The 23,113-nt window shown below is 40.0% G+C and overlaps 1 protein-coding gene across 2 annotated transcripts in view; it reads left to right on the plus strand.

The window, feature by feature from the left end:
* Nucleotides 1-688: 688 nt before the first annotated feature.
* Nucleotides 689-23,113, plus strand: part of SLC4A10 (solute carrier family 4 member 10) — a gene marked incomplete at its 5' end in the record, with an annotated part of 165,923 nt that continues 143,498 nt past the window's right edge. For both annotated transcript variants that reach the window (XM_082001332.1, XM_082001333.1), the window contains one exon: nucleotides 689-736. In XM_082001332.1, the coding sequence (XP_081857458.1) occupies nucleotides 689-736 (48 nt within the window). The remainder of the gene's footprint in view (nucleotides 737-23,113) is intronic.

Here is a 23,113-nt window from a genome sequence, read left to right on the forward strand (position 1 = left end):
AGCAATCAGATATGCGTTTGTAACTTGCAGGTAGAAGGGCATGACTGGTGCTGTCTGTGTCTGAGGGTCAAAGCCTGGCAGCACGGAGCAGAGGGTCTCTGCTCTCAGCGCTCTGCTGCTGCTCGGATCAAAGTGAGTTTTGGCCCAGGATGGTGCTGAAGCAACAGTCTGGGGCGGTCTGTGGCCGAAGTCTGGCGTAAAGTGGTAACTCCCGAGCGGGGTCTTGGTGTTTGCAGTAGTGTCACTCGGGGCTCCACGTTTGGGGTCCGGTCCCTCTGCTCCCCGCTCCTTCCTCTTCGGACATGGGGCCCGCCGTCCCCTCGGCCGCGGGGACTGGGCAGAGCCCGCCGGTGGAAAGGTGCCGTGTGGAGGAACTCATGGCACCGGCGTCCTCGGGCGCAGCCGTGCAGGGGCGACGTCCGCTCGCCGTTACCGCGGCGGCGGCGGCAGGATCCCTCCGCATCCCGCAGGTGGATCCGGCCCCTGCCCCCACTCCCCCCCCGCGCTGGGGCCGGCGGTGCGCGGAGCCATGTGACTGGCGCGCGCTTCCTGCCTCCGCGCCACCTGATCCGCGGAGGGAGCGCGGCGGCGCGCGGCGCGCAGCGCAGCCCAGCGGCTCCCGCAGCGGCCGGGGAGCGCGCGCGGGCGGGCGGCGGGGAGGGCGCCGCCGCCGCGGCCCCGCCGCCGCATGGAGACCCAGGACCAAGGGGCGCAGATGGAGCCGCTGCTGCCCACGGTACGGCTGCCGCAGCGCGGCCCTGGCCGCGGGGGGGGGGGGGGGGCGGTGTGCGAGGCGCCCCGCGGGGAGGGGGTGCGGGGGAGCCGCCTTCCTGCCCGGCCGTGCTGGCGGTCGGAGCCGGTTTCTCCGTGCGCGGGGGAGACCGGTTGGCTGTCTCCGGTGTCGGGCGATGCGGCGGCGGCGTCGTCTGGGCGCCAGGGCGCTCGGGGATGGAGCGGTGTGTGTTTGTGCGTGTGTGTACGCCTGTCCCGCCGGGGCAAGCACCCTGCCCTTCGGGCCCCCTCGCTCCAGGCGTCCCCATCCCCTCGGTACTCCCTCTCTCCGCATTCCCCCACCTCCGGCAGTTGCTTTCTCAGGCTTCCCCTTGTCCCCCTGCTCCCCGGCGGAGGGGCAGTGCGGGGAGCGAGCACCCGTGGGCTGCTCCGTGGGGATCCCGCTCCGGCGGTGGGGCTGTATCTGCCGGCCCTTGGCCCTCCCTGGTTGCCGACTGCGGAGGACCCTGCTAAGGTCTGGCACTTGCTCGGTAGGGTCTGTCTCCCTCCAGGTCCCGGTCTCTGCTTCGTGCCGCCGCATCGCAGTCTCTTCTGTTCAGACGTGGAGCTGGTTGGTGATCCGTGGGGTTGTCGTAGTCTGGGGGGGTAAGCGGTGCACCGCTGCCTCTGCACCCCATGCCCCTGCACGGCGTGACTGCACAGCTACGGCTGGGCAGTGTTTCCCCAGCCAGTATGAGAGGGGTCAGTTGGTGGGGGACTTCTTACACTGTTAGGTCAGTGGGGACCCTCTTTCCTAGCTGGCATCCCCCAAATGGGATTTGCAGACAGGGTTTGCAGACACACAGGGTGCAAGTGTGGGTGTCGATCTTGATCTCGTACCGACATTCTATTTGTGAATGGAGGTTCCTGCCTTGCACTGGAAATCAGTCTGTCTGGGGAAGGGAGAAGTCTTTCATGTGCAAACACAAGAGTGACTGTGCGGACACGTCCCTGTGAACACACTGCCTGGGTCTGCAGAGGCTTTGCTGGCTCCTGAAATGGCTCTGTGTTAGCACGACAAGCTGCACAACATTGACAAAGCTTGAAAGAGACAAGTCTTGGCTGCCGCAGGTTGATGAGATGCACTCGTGGCAAGACTGTTTTTCATAGGGTCTGTTCCCATCATCTGTTGGTGTGGTCCATTTTGAGATCAGGTGACAGGTTGCGACACAGTGTGAGGTTATCTCTAGCATCTCCTTTCTCCTTATGGCAGGGACAGTTTTTACTGCTGCTCTCTGGATACCTTTTATGAATCCTATTACTTGTTGCTGTTGCAGTTTCTGACACTGGAATAGAAGTAGCTCCTGTCTTTCTCACTGACAGACTGTCTGCTCAGTTCCATCCCTTAGACAATTCAGTGTAAATACAGTTTCCATCTGTAGTTCATGATCACCGATCCTGTGGAAGTCCTAGTCCTCAGTGTTTCACACCAGTGCAGTAGTCTGCAGCCAGTAGCAGTCTTGCTCTTCGTACCTTGCTAGCCTACGTGCTGGTCTCGCTTTGTCAATGTGTGTTGTCTCTGGTTGCGTGACGGCCGCTGCAGAGGGAGTCAGAGGAGTCAGCTTTCAGAAGATGCAATGCACAGGATTGCCTTGTGCTTTCTGGCTTCAAGTTTTGTTCCCCCAGGAATGTGCACAGAAAAAAAAAAAAGGCTGTTGCTGTGGTTGAGAGGACCAAAGAAGATAATATTTCTTGTGTGTTGACGAAGGGAGCATTGTCCCCGCTTCTCTCTGCAGCCTTGACTAGCGGAGCCCTGCCCTGAGGCAGTACCTGTCTGCAGAGCTGCAGGTCCCCGTCAGTACTGTTGCTCGTTAAGTTTGTGGCCTGGTTCCCGCCTCCATTTACTACAGCTGACTAGTTCAGCTTTTTGTTTGCTTCAGGTAGGGAAGGAAGACTTCTATAGTCCATGTAATATTTATTGTGGTGCATCCTCTTCCTCAGTCCTCTCTTACTCTCGCTGTTTCTGAGAGGGCCTCTGCAGGTCAACAAGGCAACGTTGCTTTCCTGCCACAAGGACGGCAACCGCACAGATCCTTCAGTCTTCGAGACTTCTCTGTCCTGGTGGCATTTTTCTCTGTGCGTCAAGCAATAAAGTGTGTGTATGTGCTTTGGCAGTCTCAGCCTGGCTCATATCTACAGCCCTGCATGTGGTAAGGCAGAACTGGCTTTTGCATGGTGGGAATCTTGTACCTGGAGTCACAGCAGAGTTTAAGGAGCAGGGATCAGTGCTAATTTGTTGTTAGCCTGGGAGGTAATGCTGTAACATAGCAGTACCTCTAGAGTACTTCTGTTTCGGGGAACTGTCCGCATCTTGACTGGAAACAAACGGAACAGGAATGCAAGCTGTAAAAGGGATACAGTTCTGTTTCCAAGCGTCGTCCCACTTCGGTGGACTATGGGTATGAAGAAAAAGGCTCCTAGCTGAAAGAGCTTGTTTCCTTCAAGGGCTTAGTCTAATGGCTTTGGTCTATGCAACAGAGCGCTTTTTTTTTTTTTTTTTTGTGGAACTGTAACACATGATATGTTTTAATTGATATTTATAGTAAAAAGAGAGCAAATGTAGTCCTTAATGAATTTTATCTTCTAATGGTGCTCAAAGATTGTGAAGCCTCAATGTAATTTCCCACTGAAATCCCACAGTTGGTACAAAGTGGAATCTATTTCTATTGTAGTGTTAGTCATATGTTGCTATTGATTTATTACACAAGCTTTTAATTAAAAACCCCAATCCCTAACAATTTGCAAAATATGTTGTTCCCTGTGGTTTTCAGGAGTTAACTAACTCCCTTATCAGTCTCTTTTGGAAGCAGTTCTTAACACAGTGACAGCACCTTTGTTAGCGGTTAGGCTACTGCTTCTCATTTTTTTTTGTATGGTGGGCAAATTTCTGTGAAAATTACTAGAAGTCTATTGCAAATTGTCTATAAGTGCAATATTGTAGAAATAAATGGAAAAGAAAATTGTTCACCTGGAAACAACTTGTTCAAACTGCTCTTGAAAATGCAAATACAGTCTTATTTTTATTGTTCAATACATATACTAATATGGTAACAAAATGCAGACTTGTATGCTTTCTGTGACATTTAATGTTTTATTTATCAGTTACTCAGTATATTTTTCAGTATGATTATTCAGAGTGCTTTAAAATAGTTGTGAGTAATTGAAAGATTGCCGAGGAGTCATCATTTGTTTACAGAATGGGACAAACAGTCTGCAGATCTTCGCTACAAAGATCTTTTATTGATTTCTAATCAAAGGACCAGATATTGTTAGTCTGTTTGTGTACATGTATATGTCATTGCATGTAAATTATTTTGCAAACAGTCACTTAAGGCAGAGTATTCATAGCAAAAGTTATTTGTAGAGTATTTGTTTCTGTCCATTCTGGATCTCTCTTGTATGCAAGTCAAAATTGGCTTTCAAAACAGGGTTGTTATCTGACAGAGGTTTGATGCTTCAGATTTAAGGAGCATGTATAAACAAAGTGCAGATACTTTTGTTAACTATGTTTATGCTTGACATGTTGTTTTCCTGTGTTTTCTGAAGGTAGCAGTAAAACCCATGTATGCAAAGCAAAATTGCGCCTTCCTTTCCAAGTTCATATTCTCTGACCTTCCTCAGTCTTAAAATTCAAAAGCTGTTTTATTTATTTGTGTAGTTATTTTTAAAACCTGGTAGATACGAAACCTTAAAGCACAACGTTGCTGCTACATGTCCACAGATATATGTAGTGCATATGCAGGCAGTATGGTGTGATGCGGTATGTGTGCACTAGGTAGATTCTGTTTGTATCGAGTACTCTTGCTGCTGCTGCAAATGGCACGCAGTTACTACTACTTAGGCTTCCATATGTGGGAGAATGGTATAGCGGGATCTCGGGTAGTAACTATTTTTAACGTAGCAGGTGAGTGTGGGAAGCTGCTCGCAGTAACAGGCCAAATTCTTCTGCTTTTGTTAATGCTGAGTGGGACCTCCGGCAGATGAGATGTATCGCTCATTGTGAGAATGGATGGCAGAGCCTGACCCCACCGTTTGTATAACAGTACTAAATCCCAGTTCCCTTCACCAAAACTTAGCATTATAGCAACAGTTAAGGCAAGTTTATAGAGACTACAGGAATGTTGTGATTGTTTTGGAAAAATACAGAGGCAGTATTACATTTTCAAGACAAGAGTACCGAGATAATGGCACCATTGAAAATAAAACCCCAAAATCTAATTATAAGTATAAATTTAGGATTGAATTGCTGCTTTGGATGTTTTTTTTTTACTGCCTGATTCAAAGTTCTGAATGAAAAGAAAAAAAAAAAAAATCTTTTTTTTCCGGGAAAGTGCTAGAAAGAAATGAAGTAACAATCAGGGATACATATTTCTTTTAAAAAACCTCATACCCTCCCCCTTATATTTGCCAATATAATGATTAAAGAAGATTTCTCTGGATCATATGGTATGCTTTGTTGTTACTGTTTAAGAGTGATTGCCAGCCTGATATATGTTTATGCAAAAATAAGAAAAAGTATGAATACTGTGTGGAAATCATCCCATATTAATGCATCTATCTCTGGTTTGAGTTCTTCCTGCTATTTCTACTTGTTAAATAAAAGCTTTCAATTCCCTCTGCTAATAATTGCATCTTCTCTTTCTACTTTTTCCGTTGGAAAAAAAATAGAATAAATTCTAAAACAAAATACTTCCACTGACATCTTTTAATGCTTCTTAAATAAGTAATGTTTGCAACCTCAGTGCATGAGAGGATTTAAGCAGGTGAGGGAAAACTTAATCCACTGTAAATCGTCTTGAACAATTAGTTGTGTATCTGATATGAGAAGAGAAAGCCATAGAATACACTGGAACATGTATATTCAGGTCTGCATTGTAAAAAAACCCAAACTTTTGAAGAATCATGCCATTGTGACTCCCTTTGCAATAATAACACCGTTTTTATGTTGTCTAAATTAATGGAGGACTGAACGTGTTCAAAACAAATTTTCAGCATTGGTGAAGTTTAAAAGTTATTATCAGGAAATTAAAAATAAGCTTTGCATATTTAAATGTGACTAAAATCCACCCCGCTTCTACAGGGTTGCTGATGAGGATAGGCAAGGTGAAAGTTGGAATAGACGATAAAGGCAATTGCTAGAAATAGAAGGAAGGAAGTGTCTTGGGGGGAAGAAAGATTGCAGGGTGAAATGAGGGTAAAATTGAGAGTGTGGAGAGATTTGTGCAAACTTGTAGAAGTGAGGACATTATGGGTGGCTGTGGTATGCAAGGAATGAGGGAGCTGATTAAGTTGCATGGGGGAGAATTGATTTGGTCATGGCATAGGGAAAGAAATGGAGCAACAGAAGCAGCAGAGCCAGCTCACACCCTTGTACAGCTGGGGCAAACTAGCATCTTGAATCCTGATTCTTCCATGGCTTTACTGATTTCCCTGGCCACCTCCTGGACCCTGATCACTTTGTTTAATTAGGTATTTACGAGACATGGAGAAGTTGATTATATGTAGGTTTTGGAATTCAGTGGAGTTGTGAATGATATGTCAAGATTTGCAAGTTCTCAATTTTAATCAAACAGAAACAGACACATTAGCATATTTAGGAGAAATGAAGTCTTCAAGGTACATAAGGTAATATTTGTCCTTTGTAAGGTATTAGCTGATTAGTGCAGTAGTACGTGCTGTGTTTCAAGAAAAGACTAGCAATTGTAGAGAAATTTAGGAAGAACAACAAAAATCAGCATGGGCCTAAGAAATATGAGAGAAGATTTGAAGAAACTGGGATTTCTTAGCCTGACCATGGAGTCATGCATGTTTAGTACGTAAAAGGCTGCTACTGCAAAAAAGACCTGTTTCTTACTTCCCTGCTGAATAGAAGAAGAAAAGGTTATGGGACAGTATTAAAAGGATGTTAGAAAAACCTGTCTAAATGCTAAAGATAATGAAGCAGTGGAACAAATGTCTTGTATATTTGTGGAATCTCCATTATCCATCTGTAAGAACAAGTAAGCTGAATATCTGACAGGACAGGTGCATATACAGTTGCTGCTGCTTTACGGCTGAGTGATGGACTAGATGACCTCATGAGATCTGTTCCAGTCCTATCATTCTGTGACAAGGGCTAACTCTTGTCTTTTTGGAAAGACTATTTTAAAGATGGATTATATGCTATGTGCAAATTGAGGAGAAAGGAGGAGTTTATCTGGATTATAAATGTTGATACCTTCATTTAAGCCAAGTCCACCTGAATCTTGAATTTACTATAAACATTTACATATACTATAAACGCACTAAAAGAGTATATTAACAAGATAGAGGCGCACTGTTCATCCAATTTTGTGATTGCAAGCAGGTTTTAAAACCATACAGAAATATAAATTGTAACATTATTTATGAATTTGTATCTGCAAAATGCTAATCTTAAATGTAGATTTTTAAGCCTTTGTGGAGTCCTGTTGACTTTCAAAGAGCGTAGGAATCTCTCTGCATCAGTGGGCCTGCAAGAGGTTCCAGGACAAGCTTCACAGGGAGCAATCGCTTTGTAGCTGTCACACTCAAAAATGCCAGAAAGTATTGCACGTTTGTTTTGCTTTTTGGCGAGAGATGGGGATTGTTTTGCACCTTTTTCTGGAAGCTTGTATTAAAAGTATTCAAAATGCTATAAATTGAGAAAAACTGATCTGTAACTACTGTTCTGAGGAATTGTTCCAGATATCAGTCACTAACAATTGCACTTGATTCTCTCTAGGGGCATTGACAGTCGCTGAAACTCTGTAAGGATGGGGAAAAAACCAAAACCCTGCTATTAGATTCTGGCAAAAATAGAAAACAGATACTTAAACTGTAATTAGTCTGGCAAACTATGTCATAAAATTCAATAGCAAAATGCCATGTCATGTCTGAAGAGGAGGATCATATGTACGTGTAAACTTCTTTTTCAACATAAGAATGTGTACAAAGGTTTTATTTTAGAAGCAAGCAGCCATCAGCAGGAATGTGATTTCATGTCAAATCTTTCCCAGTGAAACACTGAAAACTCTGTGGTGGTTGTGTGGTGCTAAAGATGTTTATAGTGTTGTAAATGTCAGTAGGAAACAAAGGTACAGTCAAGGAGATTGTGTATCAAATCATAAGGGTTTTAGATTTTTTTTATTGGTACTGACTGGTAGTTTTCATATTTTTTCGTTATGGAATCAAAGAATAGAATCCATAGGGGAATAAACATAACTTCAGGATTGCAGGATTGTTCTTTCTTCTCAAGCATTTAAATTTAGGCGTTCAGGAAAATGCTACTGGTAAATTTGAATAGTTGGATTTATGGTTATAGAATACAAATTAGAAATAAAAAAGGGCTGCATTATGTTGATGTGCTCAGTATTTGTAAGATTCAGTAAAATTTTCAACTTTGTGTTTTGTTAGCGAACTGAAAAATCAAGCTTTTGAATGCTAAGATGGAACCATTTCCTTCTGTAAAGCCATGTTTTTGTTGTAAAATGAAGCATGGGAAAAAAAAAAGTAATTCCAGGATAAGATCCTGAATAAGATCTCTACTAAATCTGGTTGGACCAAAGATGCAATCAATAAATTTGTGCTGGAGTGTATTTCTAGAAAGAGGATTTTGCTTTATCCATCCATCCATCCATCCATCCATCCATCCATCCATCCATCCATATATCCACATCTTTGACAGTTTCCCAATAGCCAAACAAGAACCCTATCAGCTGTATTGGTAAAATTCAACTAAGAAAAATAATGCTGTCTTTCCTCACAAATTAAGATGTTTACTCTTTTTTTGTAAACTTATACTGAAAACATGCAGACAAGTATGAAAAGTTTCTATTTGTAATTAAGCAGCATAATGATGTCTAATCAGCTTGAGGAAGTTGCCAAAATTCCCATGCGATAATAAAGTCTAACTGCAGCTATAGGAATGTGCGTCTTTTTTCAAGGCCCAACTCAGTAGAGTTGAAGACGTCATTCTCATTCTTGTTTTATTATTTCATCTGCTTATCTCATAAGACAAAGCCTATTACAAAAGCTGTAAAACAAGAGAATCTTTAGCTTTTAGCGAAATCCATAAATTATATGCTCAGCTAAACATAGGAAGTTGATATTTTTCATTTGAACTGGAGCTAAGTGATGGTAATGATGAGAACTTGAATGGCAAGTGTTAGCCAGTCATTTGCTCCAGAGATTTGTTCTTTACCTTGGGATTCAAGGTTGAGCTTACAGATGTGCTGTTCCCAAGGACTGCTAACAGGCCGTGCAGAAGTGGGTGAACCACTATATCTTATTAACAAAAAACTTCTTACCTGTTCTGCCCAAGTGGGAAATAGGTAAAGTTTGATATAATCTCCTAAGAAAGCAGAACAATTTTTAATGGGATTACACTATGAGCATCTCAAGTATATTGATGCAAATTGGAAAAGATTGGAAGGTTATGATCTGAACATTCTTAAGGGAGAGGATATGTTCTCCTGGTATGTATAGTATGAAGAATGTTAACAAAAATTATAATTTCATAAATTGCCTGTGGAAGAGTGGGCATTTTTTAATTTTTGATTTCATGAAAATGTGGATAACCTGTATGCTTTTTCAGAAAAAGCAGCATGCTTTAAGAATTTCTTTTAATAATTTTTGTGACCTATTTAGGCAAGTACTGAAATAGAACCAGAGTGTCCCAGAACAGTATATTATTGTGCCGACAGAAGGGTTATTATATGTATTGGTGTATTAAATGAATTTATAGAAAAAAATAGTGTTACCTTCCACCCCCTCACCTCCAAATCTGTGCAGCAGTTGCTGCAAGCCATCTTAATGCTGTCCTCAGAAACAACCTGCAGTTTCCAGTTCTTTCGAGGCTACTGCTACCTTATTTGAGACTCTCATAAGTTCCAAAAGTATCATCACCAAGATAAGCATTCATGCAGTCTCTGCAAGTCTGCTGTGTTCTGAGACTTTAACATACTTTACTTCTTTGCAGAAAATTTCATAACTTAGGTTGTAACTCATTATCCATCTCCTTCAATGACTGTCATCCTTTTCCTTTATTTGAAGAGAAGATAGAAATGATCAAACATAAAATTTGACTGACTGTATAACTATCTTTTAGAAAGCTTCCACTTTCTGTTTTTCCTCTTAATGATTGTGTTATAGTGAAACACTTAACTATGTCTGCTTGTTTTTATTGCAACTTTATAATAGCTTTTGAAGTTAAATGTGGCAATGAGCTGTAAAAGCAGACATAAAGTTGTGTTTCATACTCATCTGAGAATCTTCTCATGTGAAAATTCTAGTAATAGTTAAATTCTGTACCTTTTTTTGAGAGGAGTATCTGGATGAATCCAGAATAGGTGAACATGCTCTTAAAAATGGTATTAAGCAGTGCAGAAGCTTTCATGCTCATTCTCATCAGTTTCACAGAAAGGAGTTTTTTCCTGTAGCCATCCATCTGACTTTCTTCATTAAAATCAAACATGCCTCTTGCTTTTGGAATAAGCCCCCACAGTCCTCTTGTAGGGGAATGGATTGAGAGAAAACCTGCTATGGAGTACCCACTGAAACCTCACTTAACTCACAGGACTTTGCTCTAAAATGACATTGGAAGAAAAGGTTAAAGATACTTAGAGTAACTTGTAAAAGAAGAAGCCACATTCAGTTTTAGAATGAATGAAATGTTTTTCAGTGGTCTATGCTTTGCATAGTTTGGTTGTGTTAATTTGACTTCATCTTGCCTAGAAGTTTAGGACTCTTGTCTGCTGTATCTGAATTGGTTTACTTTGGCCAGCAAATACATGAATGTTTTTTTCTATTCACCCAGCCATAACTAAGAGTAGGGGAGAGGTTTCTAAATGCAAGCCAGTATTGCCCAGAGCAACAGAAAACTGTAGTTACCTCTGGAATGGAGAAGACCCATTGAAAAGAAACGTAAGAAATAAATATGCAAAAATCTAGTAACTCTCCACTGAATATTTGTGAACTATGATTTTTTTTTTTTCCACTTCTCTGTCCAGTGCTTCTACATTGGCCAAATTTGGGCAAAAATAACTGAAGCAGCAAAAACTTTGCCTTGTAGAATACTAAGTCACTAAAGACTGCACATGCATTAACAAGGTGTGCAGCTGACAGAAGCAGATTTGTGGAGGAAAAGAGTTGGTTTTGAGAACTGGATATCTCCACTGTACCCATGATGAGGGATTTGCCTTGGGCTAGCTTCTGCTGCGGGACCCATGTTCCCGTTAGCAGTTACAATGAGATGTACACGGTAACAGACAAGGATTAGAGCTTGCAAGCCCCAATACATTACAGGCAAAAAACCCCAAATCCACCTTACCCTGTCTCCTTCCCCCGAATTTCTCCATAAATATGAAACTTGTTACTGTGTGTATGTCTATGAAAAAAATTAAGCTAGAGAGAACAGATAGAACTTCTTTTAAGAAGCTTTCAAACAAAAATACGGAAATATTAAAGTGAAGACATCTAGTGAAAGTTATTACCAGAACATGTAAATGTGTAAAACTTAATTAAATATTTTTTTTCTTTGACTTTTGTTTATTCTTGTGTGAATGACTCAGACCTTTACCATCCAGTCTTGTGCACATTCATACCACTTACAAGTGTTGGGTAGTTCAACACAAAGAATGTAGGATCTGAGGAAGTCTGGTGGGAAAGTAGCGTTCCTGTTCTGAAACCATTTTTTTGATCTTGAAGTCTAGACATCATGATTCCAGAAGTGGTCTGGTATCTTCTTGTCATAAAAAAATACTGAGTAGTGTTTCAATGACAGTATCAGAAAAATGTGATCTCTAGAAAACCAGTTCTTGGTGACGCATAGGCTATTAAAGTTGCTAACTGTGGCACTCATCAGAAGTTATTAATTATTTCATGTTTGCTTGTTTGTGTCTGTCCTCCCTTGATTTGCATAAAAAGAATGGCTGTACAGAAAAACTGCTGCGAGGTAGGTAGCATCAGAGCCTTTTCTTCTACCTTAGTTGCATGTGCTGACCTTACATAAATGCAAGGTAGGTTTACCGTTGATAAAATTGGTGTAATCTGCTTTGTGCTCAGCATCACTTAAGAATAAACACAGTAGTTTCTTACAACATGAATAAGATGCTGTAAAAAAGCCGCAAAGTTTAGGTGGTTGTATTTTTTTGTTTTATTTGTTTAGGCAAAAAGGTGTATGAACCTTTTGGGATGAGGACTGTATTTTTGTTCTGGGTGGATGCAGGGTCTGTCGCAAAGGCGTCCTGGTCCATGACCGGCCAATTCAGGAGCTGGGACAGTACACATACGAATAATAAACTTCTTATTGCCTTGATTGCAAACAAATGGATTTCTGGCAATGCAAAAATATAGAATCTACTTCTTTTCTCTAGTTTGTTGTTCTCCCGATTGCTCACGGAAATTACTGAGCTATTGCAGCATAACCATTATGACTGTAATCACATAAAGTGCTTGCTGTAAGAGTGCAAATAGTAATAGTTATAAATTCTGAATGGACAAAATTAAAAATACCTCTTAGTTTGTGCTTTTATTTCTAGATGTGGGTTTGGTTTTTTTAGACCAATAAAACTTTTAATTTTCTTGAGACAACAAATAGGGAATTCTATGGATTAGGGGAAGTGCTGTTTTATGGCTATGAAATTAAAAAATTCTAGAGGATTATGATTAGTCTCATTCAAACACTGTAACCCAGAGACCGTTATTCTGTTATCTGCTATACTTTTATCTTTCAGCCTCAAATTTTTCATTTCACAGTGATTGTAGGAATAACTGTTTATATAGTACTTCCATTATGAATATTCATTACAAAGTAAAAAATGTCATTAAAATAAGTCTGGCAAGATTGTCTTGGCAAAAACAAGAGAATTTATAAATGGTCTGTGCAAGCTATAATACAGTATTGTTAATACTTTACAGATATAGTACAGGTTTTAATAACTCATTACTAAGAGGGTTTATTTCTGCTACTGATATATTTTTACATAGGAAAAAAATACTGATTTATAATTATTATGAATGATTTAGTTTGGGTTTTTTTTTAGTCCATGACATAACTGATTATTTTCCTGCTAACATTTAGTATTTTTCCAGCAGCTTTTTCTTGTATGTTAAGAAAGGGTGTGTTTTTTGTTTATATGCAAATATGAAAATATATTTAATTCTAATGGGAATCTTTTAAAAAATTTTTGCCTAGTGGCAAATATTGAATTCAATTGAATGTTTTCAGCTTCCAAGAAATACAAGACTAAATACATTTTCCTTTGGTTTTGTTATGTGTTTTAGTACTAGTAGTACTCCATTTGAATTACTTAAACCCAAACTTTGTTTTGAGGTGCCAGGTGCTCCGCGTTTCCTAATGACCAAACTTCATTAAGGCACTAAAATCACATAGACATCTATTATAATAGTCTAAGTCTTAAAGCAGCTTCCAACAAGTGCCTTTAGAAATAGTTATAGTATTAAAAAAAGAGAAAAAAAAGTCTTTTTCCTTTTCTTGTTTAGAATGGGAAAGTGACTCAATCCACCGTCATCAGTGGGGTTCCTTCACGGAGTCTGAATTTTCAACTGTTTCGTTTTAGGTATTTTGATTGGTAGGGATAGGAATGCAAGTGATAGGAAAGTTTCTATCATTTGGAAGTGCTAAGATTACAGATACGTTTTGAACGTGAGCTATCCAAGACAGTCATGTAAATTGTGAGTATAGTGAAAAGAACAAGAAATGGAAAAAGAAAATTCATTATCAGATCATTACTCTCAATTTTTATGTGTTTCCTATAATCTTGCAATCTTGTAGCATCAACACCAAGAAAACGTGTACAGTCTAGATTTTTATTTAAGAGGTAAAAATAAAATAGGCAATAAAGTATGTGTTGTGGTAGAGATGGAAAATGTGAAAACGTCAGTCTGGATAATCCAGAAGGCAGAAATCATCCTATGTGTGCTTCTTTTTAAATCTCATCTTTTGAGCCAATCAGTCTCTTGATTTTTAGGTGCCACTGCTGGCTTTCAGTGTCCTTTTTCTGTAACAAATTCTATGTCTCCCTAGGATGGTTTTCTTTTTGCTGTCTAGGATGCTCGTCGTCCAGGTTGTGGTCGTTTTCGATGCTGTGCTCTACTCGGGCGCTTCCTCCTGCACTTGTTGCTCATCCTTCACACAAGTGTATGCCTGTGTTTTAGAGGAGGTGAGAGTTACGTGGCTGCTGATGTGGATGCAATATAAAAAAAATATATAAAAAACCCTTCCAGTGCACCTTCTGCATATTTTTTTTTCAATTTCTTCAAGAGAAAATGAGGAATACTAAATGTTACCTGACCTGTCCATGGCTTTCATGTGGTCGTCATGAAAAGTGGTATGTGGTAGTCATACCTAAAATGAAACAGTTGAAAATTGAGACTCCGTGAAGCAATCCCACTGCTCCAGTCACCATCTGGAATGGTCTCAGGTAATGTCATTGGTGATAGCCTTGAGTGCTGGCAACCCAAGGGATCATATTTTGAGGTCGTGTCATTCAGCATTTCTTGACTAGTGGAGAAATAATTTCTGTTCAAATCAAAGCTATATAGATTAGGAGTTGTTCTGGAAGTGAGGCAATTTGGGAGACAGAGGATGTGATACCATGAAAAATAAAGAAAAAATGAGTACAGAATAAATCCTAACTCTTTCATTAGAGCAGAAATAGTGAAATTTCAATAAAATTAGCAATCACTAAGTTAAAAACAAGAAAGAAACACTTTTCCCACAAAGTTCAAGTGCAAAACTTGGAAATGATGTGGGGTATTGTGGCCCTAAGTGTAAATAGGTTAAAAAGGAATTAGGTAATTAAGCACAATTATCCTAATTCAAGAGATGCAATCACCAGCTTAGGAAAACTTTAAACTGCTGATTATGAGAAATTGGGACTGAATACCAGGGGAAAGACCATTTGCTAGTTCCCTTTTTCTTGTCGTTTAAGAATCAAGTAGTGGGGCAGCCTGAGGCAAGATACTGGATTTCAAAGATTTCTGCAGTTCTGCTTTTGCTTTCCTTCCTGGGGTCTAAAAAACAGGGTTTGTCATTGTTAGTTTGGCAGTGACAGGTTATGTCTTGGATGTTTTTGTGGAAAGAGAAAGAATTCTATTTGGTCTTACCAATGACTTTTCATCTGTAGATGAGATCACTTAAAAATAACAGCTGATACAAAATGAGTGGGGCTGCCCATGCACTGTCTTTCCTTTCTTCTGCCAGAGTTCATTTTCTCTCTGATAAATTACTTTTTTTTTTTGTTGGATTGGGTATTTCAGGAGAAAGATGTTCCAGATTGAGGGGTCCCAAATGTAGGAAAACGTAGCATTTGTCAGAAGTTTGCTTTTTGCAGTGGCAACAATGACCTCAGAAAGGTCTGTCTGTGAGACTATGTTCTTGCTGAATTCAGTAGCAAAAGAAGAGGAGCCTTGTTCTGCTCTGCCCATGCATTCTCATTTTCTTGCAAGCAAATGAGCTGTCTAAATGTGGACATCTTCACAGGCTTGTAAACTGCTGTCCATCTTCCCCTAAGCGCCTCTCTTTGCTGAATTTTTAGAGTTTTGTTAATGTCATTGCTCTTGCTGTCATCACAGATCTGATTTTTTTAAATCCAGATTACTTTAAAGCAGGTTCAGTGATCATTGTGAGTGTGTTGCCCAGCAATTTATAGGCTGCAGCTCGGCAGAACGTGCCAATACTTGCTTTTTACAATGGGCAAATAGTTGTATATTCTTTTACAGATTTAATTATAAAGGAGGGCACAAGGCTGCTGCTGAGCCAGGGAGAGTCATTGGAGGAGCTGATGATGGATGCCAAGCGCTTCCACTTTAATTGTATTAATGACAGAGTATTACATTGGATTTTGCTTGGTTGATTGGTCACCAGCTGTGTGTAATCCGGCTGATGGGCCCTAGATGGCATCTAGTCTGTCTCTTTGCTGCTGCTCTGCCCATTCTCTTTGCATCTTGTGTGCTTTGCTTTGGCAAGCAGAGAGAGCTCATTGCCTGGATGATGATAACGTATGGCTGTTGTAATGGGAAAACAACATTGTAGAATTTCTGGGAGTTACAAAATTTGTTGGTTTCAAAGGTCCTCGCTAGTTTCAGTGCTTCAGTCTTTGGATATTGAAACTGAGATAAGTTTTTGGTCTCCATTTACTCTGCAATTTCACATAAGAGAATCCTGGTCTCTAGAATCAAGCAATACAGGCACGTACACTCTTGGTAAGATTCTGTTTTTCAGATGCATAAATGTTCAATATGTTGGAAAATGAGCAATTTTTTTCATTATTTTCTTTTTGACAGTACTGCTGCACGCAAAATTCATGGTCATTGTTTCACATGTATCTTCAGATGGATCAGGAGATACACAAAAATAGGTTTCTAATTTATACCACTGCTAATATTTAAAAATAACATTTAAACAGTGTGCAGGTATGCCAGCATAAAATTTGATCTAAAGATCTGTAGAAAAGAGATGTTTATGAAACATTTTCCTTGCAGGACTGGTAAGACTAGGTGCTGTGTTGAAACATTCATAAGAACGAAAACCAAAACAATATTCTCTATGTCAGGATTAAGCAATTAAGTTCTCAGTTTTGGATTGTGTTTTGCTGAGAAACCAAGCTTAGAATTCTGTGTTAAAGGTTAATGCTCAGGTTTAGAAGTTTGGACTTAAAAAAACCTCAAATTTTTTTACCAGTATTTCAGTATCAGCCTCTAGGTTTGGATCTGATACATGATACAGAAGTTTACCCATACATATTTTTTGTTTATTTGGATGGTGTGACTTGGCCAAATTTTATTCAGGAAGGTGCAATGCAGTGTAACTTGATTGAAACCAATGGAGTTGCCCAAGATTAATATTAAAAGCTGAAAACGGGATTTCTCTCTCTTTCTATAGTAGTTTTACGGTTTGCACAAACATGTAATAGCATCCTGTTTTCATATGCTAACATTTTTATCCTTTTCATTTTGTTTTCTGTTTTTCTCTTCTTCTTTGGTTCTGTCTTTGTCCATTGTGCCCCACCATCAGGAGTAGATTATCACTCGGCGTGATTGTGCATACGGTTCTGTACAACACTGGTTTTCTAATCCTGACAGCTGAGAGCTACAATGGCAGCAGTCTGAAATTAACTTAGAAACTCAGGATCCTAATCATTGGGTTTTGTGCTGCTTCAGCTGTCTGCACTTTCAGCCAGCTAAACCAAGACTGTATTACTTGCAGATGTGTAAGTGTGATAGAGCTGATTGATGGGTCAATTCAGGATTCATTCAAAATTGAGAATCCATCTGGGAGTTGAAAAAGCAAGGAAGCCTTTCTTCCACATATGCACATGGACTATATTGGAGAAGATGAGGTCTAACTCTTGAAATTTAAAGGATGTGTACACAAATTTTCAAAGACATTTAGATACCAAAAGTACATGGAAGTTCCTACTGAGATTTAAAAAAACTTGTGTAACTACATTTGGCATAGTATTTTCACTGAATTAGGCTCTTGGGCAACTCACCTGATTAAAAAAACCCAACAAACCAACAAAAAACCCCTAGCAATTAGATGTTGTAATTTTCTGACAAAATAATGCAAAATTGACACTGAACAATCATATGTAATAAATATACAGTCACCTAAGGAACTATGTAAACATACATTGAATCCTCCTGGCTTTTAAAACCTGACCAGATCTAACGTTTCTTGGTTTCCACTTCAGTATGCTTGCAGTATTCTACTAAATAATGAGAATAGACCTCGTTTTTTGGAAAACGTCGAAAAATCTAACTACAAAACAAGATTAAAATAGACTATTTACTAAAATGACCTACAAGCTCCTTTAAGTGATGTTTGTATCAATTTTGTTTTAAATTGATCTGAGTTGCCTAGGGCACAGTACAAAAGGGCAGAACCTGGAGGGAGAGCTATGCAGGCAAGATGCCTGTGGCAAAGTCTGCTGTACGTTTGGTGAGTCAAATGCTTAAAGATGCTTTTTTCTCTAGGTGCCTTTTAGCTTTCATCCCCTTCAGCAATGATGAGTCTGTTCTCACACTGTATTTTCTTTGTGATCCCTTTAATGGGATACTTTCTGCTGACTGGTTTTCATTTGAAAGGGGGAAAAAAAAAAGAATTGCTGTTCTCTTATTTACTTCTTTGTATGTTCAGAGGTAGCAAAGATGAGCATAGACTAAAATAGGAGTGCACTCTTGAGTGTCCATTTTGTTGCTTGAAAACATCTTCTGGATCACTATATCCAGAATAGATCGATATGACAGACTTAAAATTCTAGATAATTAGCATCTGCATTTCATAATTCTTATTTTTACGGAGTGTAGGGGAATTCCAGGTCATATGCTGAAATGCAATCTCTGAATTGCTGCTGTGATTTGTACTGGTGTTTCCAAAATGTCGTATTACAGGGACTTCTAAAACAAACAAGAAAGAAGTAGAGGGACTCTGTTTCTTTCCAGCAGCTGTAAGAGCACTCAAACATGTATCTCCCACTTCCAAGGTAAATAACTGATCCACCCCAGTGAATCACAGCTGGACCTGCTAGGGGAGCTTTATGGTACCATGCAGAAGATGGGGGTTACTGGTGCACTGCAGAGGTTTCAGGTTGTTGCATAATGCATTGAAAAAGTTGCATAATGGATTACATGAGAGTAGAGGTTTTTTTTTTTCTTGATAATTTGCCTAATTAGTTTCTTTTTAATTCACAGGATGGAATCTTCCTTCACTGAAGTCTTACAGTATAATGGAGTGCTTTCTGTACATATGAACCTGTGAGGTTTTATGTGGTTTTTTTCCCCCCTTTTTTTTTTAAAATGAATTTTTAGTATGTTTCTTGTTCGCAGGGTTTTGTTACATGAGGGAGATGTGGTGTTATAATTTTTAGAGTGGAGAGGCTTCAGTTAAACAAGACCACTTTGCAGAATTTCCTAACAGTGCATGGTTTGGCTGATCTACTGTGGGAGTTCATTCTAGCACCAGATTCTCTCCAGCCACAATTATTTTTCCACCACTTTTTTCCTCAAATACTTAGTGATCTGCATCAAGGAGCATGGTGAAGCCTTCGCACTGTTCACAGACTGCCATTCAGTCTTTGATCTACGTACGCTTGATTTGATTAGGATCACAGTCTTCGTTGAGGGTCAGCTGTAAATATTTTGAAGAACTTGATCATGGGCTGGGGATGCTTAGGATGGCCTAAATGAGGATAATTGGAGATGGGTATCAAAAAAAGGGAGTCGCATCCATGCATCATCAGTTGCATTAAATTACAGTAACCTATCTAGATGGAGAAAATTTAATACTTTTTCTGTAGTAAAATTTTGAAATGGAAGGAAGGGGCAGTATTTCCAAGTTAGTAGTATATACTTTTTACCTGCTTATCATGTTCATGGTGATTCAAAGAAACTCAAATTTAAGAAATTCACACTTAATAACATCAAAGTGTTATTAAGCAGACATCCTTATTACAGCACTGGACGCATGAGGGATACCTCCTCCTAATGTGCGTGCCTCGTGTTACCCGCATCTGAATTCTAGAGTATGTACATTCATATTCATTGCAATTGTTAACATATTCATGACATTTCTGAGAAATGTTTAACATACTCAAATGTCCCTGACGCATGCACTGTTAAATGAGTCGGTGGTCCTCTGCTGGTCTCTGGTGGTTTTTTGCAGTACTCGGTCCCCTTAACTTGTCTGTCCTCCAGAGGAACTCTTCTTACTGGCTCCTTCCGCTTGCTTCGCTTGTATTTTATCATTGTACCGGTTCTTATCGGTTCCTGCCAGTTGCTTGGTTAAGATAAAAGAAGTTCTCCACAGCAGTTTATCTTACACAATCCTCTCATACAAAAGGACATTTACAAAACTCACATCTGATTGATTAGACATGTTAAAACCTTCTTCCTTGTCTCAGATCTTTGTTTCAATGGGTTTATTTTTTTTAACTGATGTTCATAATTTGTCACCAGTTTATTGACTGTAGTTTCAAAATGGGAGCGAAACACTGCCTTAATTATTACTTACATAGGGAAAATATGGTAATTTCCTAGTGTAAATACCAAGGCTTTAAAAGTAAAAAATCTTAATGTACTGAAGGATTACGTTCGCTTACGGAGCCAGAATTTTCTCCATCTCGTTATGATTGGAAAATGGATTTAATAGACTTTCTCCCTCTGGAAAAGACGTGTTAAGGCTGAATGATATAAAGTTTCTGAAAATAGGGCAACTGTTATTAGAATAAATGACAAACGTAGTGAAAGACACTTATCATCTGAATAATATATTTTTGCTTGGAGGCTTACTTATATTTAGTCTCCATGTTACAAATATCACAGCTGTAATTTTTTGGTAGAAGACTCACAGCAGTAATTGTTCTTATATGCTAGTAACAGAGATTTTGGCATATTCCCCAACACCCCATTATAAAATTTAGATGATGAAATATGAAGATGGAGAATTTTTTTTTAATGTTGCTTAAGTGATTTTGATGTTTATTAATTTTTAATGACCTCTGAAAATCTCCTGAATATGTAGTTTTATCCCCTTACTTTACATTTTATTTATACCCCTTCAAAAAACTTTCAAATTTAATTTTCTTCCTAAAGTTTTAGAGCCTCATATAAAACCAGGGAACAATTCTTTTTGATTTTAATTTTCTTTTCTTGCTGACAAGATTAGGTTGGTTTTCTAAATTGTGTCACCTATCAAGGAATATTTTTCTCTCCTTGTGTGGTTATCTCCTGCTAAGGAATGAACAGAGACGTCTGCTTGATTATTATTTGAGTCTCTCTACCAGATTCCTTTAGGCCAGAAGTGTTCTTACCCTTTACAATTAAAAGCTAATTTAGCTGTGAGCCGTTATCTGTGGAGTGTGTAAGATTAGTGAGGATATTTACTTCCTGACAATGCAGAGGATTTCTTTATTGTTTCTAACAATTGTACTAGGAAGGAGTCAGCCGTTACCTTCTATTTTGTTCAGTCTAGCACTTCTGGGTGCGTGGACAGTTGGGTTTTCAATTTCGCTCAGTTTCTTGAGTTCGACAGTCTTTAATAATCTCATTGTTTGAAAGTTCTTGCTGAAGTTTAACTTGAATTTTGCAATGGAAAAATTACTCGTGTTGTTTTGAATTATGCCTGCTTAAACTATCCCCAGTCATTCTTCTCAGCCCTCAGTTTAAATAGTACTTTTGTTGTCATCTTTCCTTAAACCATTTAAGCTTTATGTTCGTCATCTCTTCTTTTTTTAAATGAACACTTTTGCTGACCACTTAACTATCTGGATTTCATGAAACTTTTAGGAAGCATTTGAATACATCTCTCTCTACCTGCTTAGATTCTTTAAGCCAAATTCAAAAGATGAATTTTAAGAAGTTAAATCCTGGCCTACAGACTAAATTATTCAGATTTGTAAAATGTTTTTAGGACACTTAAAAACAGTTAGCTGTCAAAGCACGGGCGTTTGTAATACATGAACAGAAATGAATGTGTGAATGATCTGGCCTTTCCCTAAAAAAATATTTGCTACGTTTTAAATTTTTTAAGAAGTATCCTTATCTTAGTACCTGAGCTCCCCGCAACGATGATGTTACGTCATCGTCTTTCAGAAGCAGAACCATCCATTTTTCTTTCAGCTATTTAACTTATTCCAGAAAGTATGCTGTGTAATGTGACGAAAGACTCCTTGTTGGATTTCCTGTGTTGTTGTTAAGGTGATTTTGCTTTGTTTGGAATTGGGAATAAAAATCAGAAATTAAAGCTAAAATATCTTGCAGTTGTTTTGCACAGCGGAGCACTAAAACAGTCAGTCATTGCATTCTAGTGTTTATATAGTGGAAAATGCTCTGGGGAAATAAACCCCTTGAAGTTGGTTCAGGTTCTGCTTTTTGTGTACCTACAGCGCTTCATTAAACCAACAGCCTTGTTTGAAAATAACTGTATGCATAATTGGACTAATTTATAACAAGTCCTTTGCCGATAACTGTGTTCAGGAGTAAACTGAAGTGCAGAGAGAAAGAACCAGAAAAGGCGCGTGCGCTGAGGGGGGTCCTGGGCCGGTAGCGGTGGCGGGTTTGGTGCTATTCACGTCTCAGCAAGGTGTTACAGGACACGTGGCAAGTTGCTCCTGACAAAAGCTCTGCAGCTCGAATGCTGGCAATTCTTCTGGAGGCCGAACCGTAAGCAAAAAGAGCTGTTTCGTTAGACACCTTCGTTAACTTTTGGGGTAAGAAACATTACACAGTGGTTGTGGATCTTGTGAATTTGAGTCTAACTCACGTTGATGCGGTCTGCCCTGCATACTTAGTGTGTTATCCTCTCTAAGTAGGTATTTGTTAGTGCTGGGCAGTGGCATGGTATGTTCTTGAAGGAAGTTTATTTGGGACTAAATTGTCTCAGAAAGGTCATAACTAGGGAGAGGTGAAAGACCTTGCAGTTGAGTGCTCAGAGGTTGGCACTAATAAGCTTACACTTAAGCGGCGAGCGTTAGGGATAATAATGTGTGTGAACCTTGTGGCCTGTTGCGAGCTTGAGCCAGTTCCAGCAGCTGTCTTCAGGCCTTGCCTGAAGGACTGCCGCCATCTTGGTGTGGAAAAATGCACTAGGGCAAAATTTGCAAATGTGCTTTGCATGTTTTTGACTGTGTGTGGATAAAATAAACCCGGAACTGGAGACAGTTTCACTGCAGCAGCATGACACTGTGCCTCTGCTAACTTCGTCGTATCCGAAGGCGAGTATCCGGTCAGCCCGAGTACACGGGGACACACATGCAGCTGTGCTGCTCCTGGGCCGGCAGCTGACGCAGCATTGTGCCAGTGCACCATCTCACCCAAAATCACCCAGGTGTCTGGCATTTGATAGGACTAAAGCTTCTAAGTGTCCTGGTCACTTATGAAGGTTTTAGGCTTCGTTTTCAGGTGCAGACTCCTGAACTTGGTGCAGGTGTTGAAGCTTGATGGGACGGTTTGGGTTAAGTGCCTCAGCAGGGTGCCTGAGTGTCAGCCTCCTCCCACAGCTGCCTGACCCTCTCCTGTGGGAAAATGGTGGCCATGCTTAGTGGCTTTCTTGTATCAGTGGTTCAGTGGTTAATATAATTATGCAGGACACGGGGAAACCCGAGTTCTATTTCTTTCCCTTTTTTAAAAGGATAAAACCCTGTTTCCGTTGTCCCAGAAAAGTGTTGCAACTGTGAAGCAGCTCTCACCTGCCTCTCCCATTGGGGCCATTTTCTGTAGGTGTGGGAAGAAAGTGCCTGAATCCTTTCAGGTGGATAAGAGAAGCAGACCTCTATCTCCCATATTAAAGTAGAACAAACAACGGTGGATGGTGTTACAGTAT

The sequence above is a fragment of the Phaethon aethereus genome (assembly GCF_964289735.1).
Source record: "Phaethon aethereus genome assembly, chromosome: 6".
Taxonomy (NCBI): domain Eukaryota; kingdom Metazoa; phylum Chordata; class Aves; order Phaethontiformes; family Phaethontidae; genus Phaethon; species Phaethon aethereus.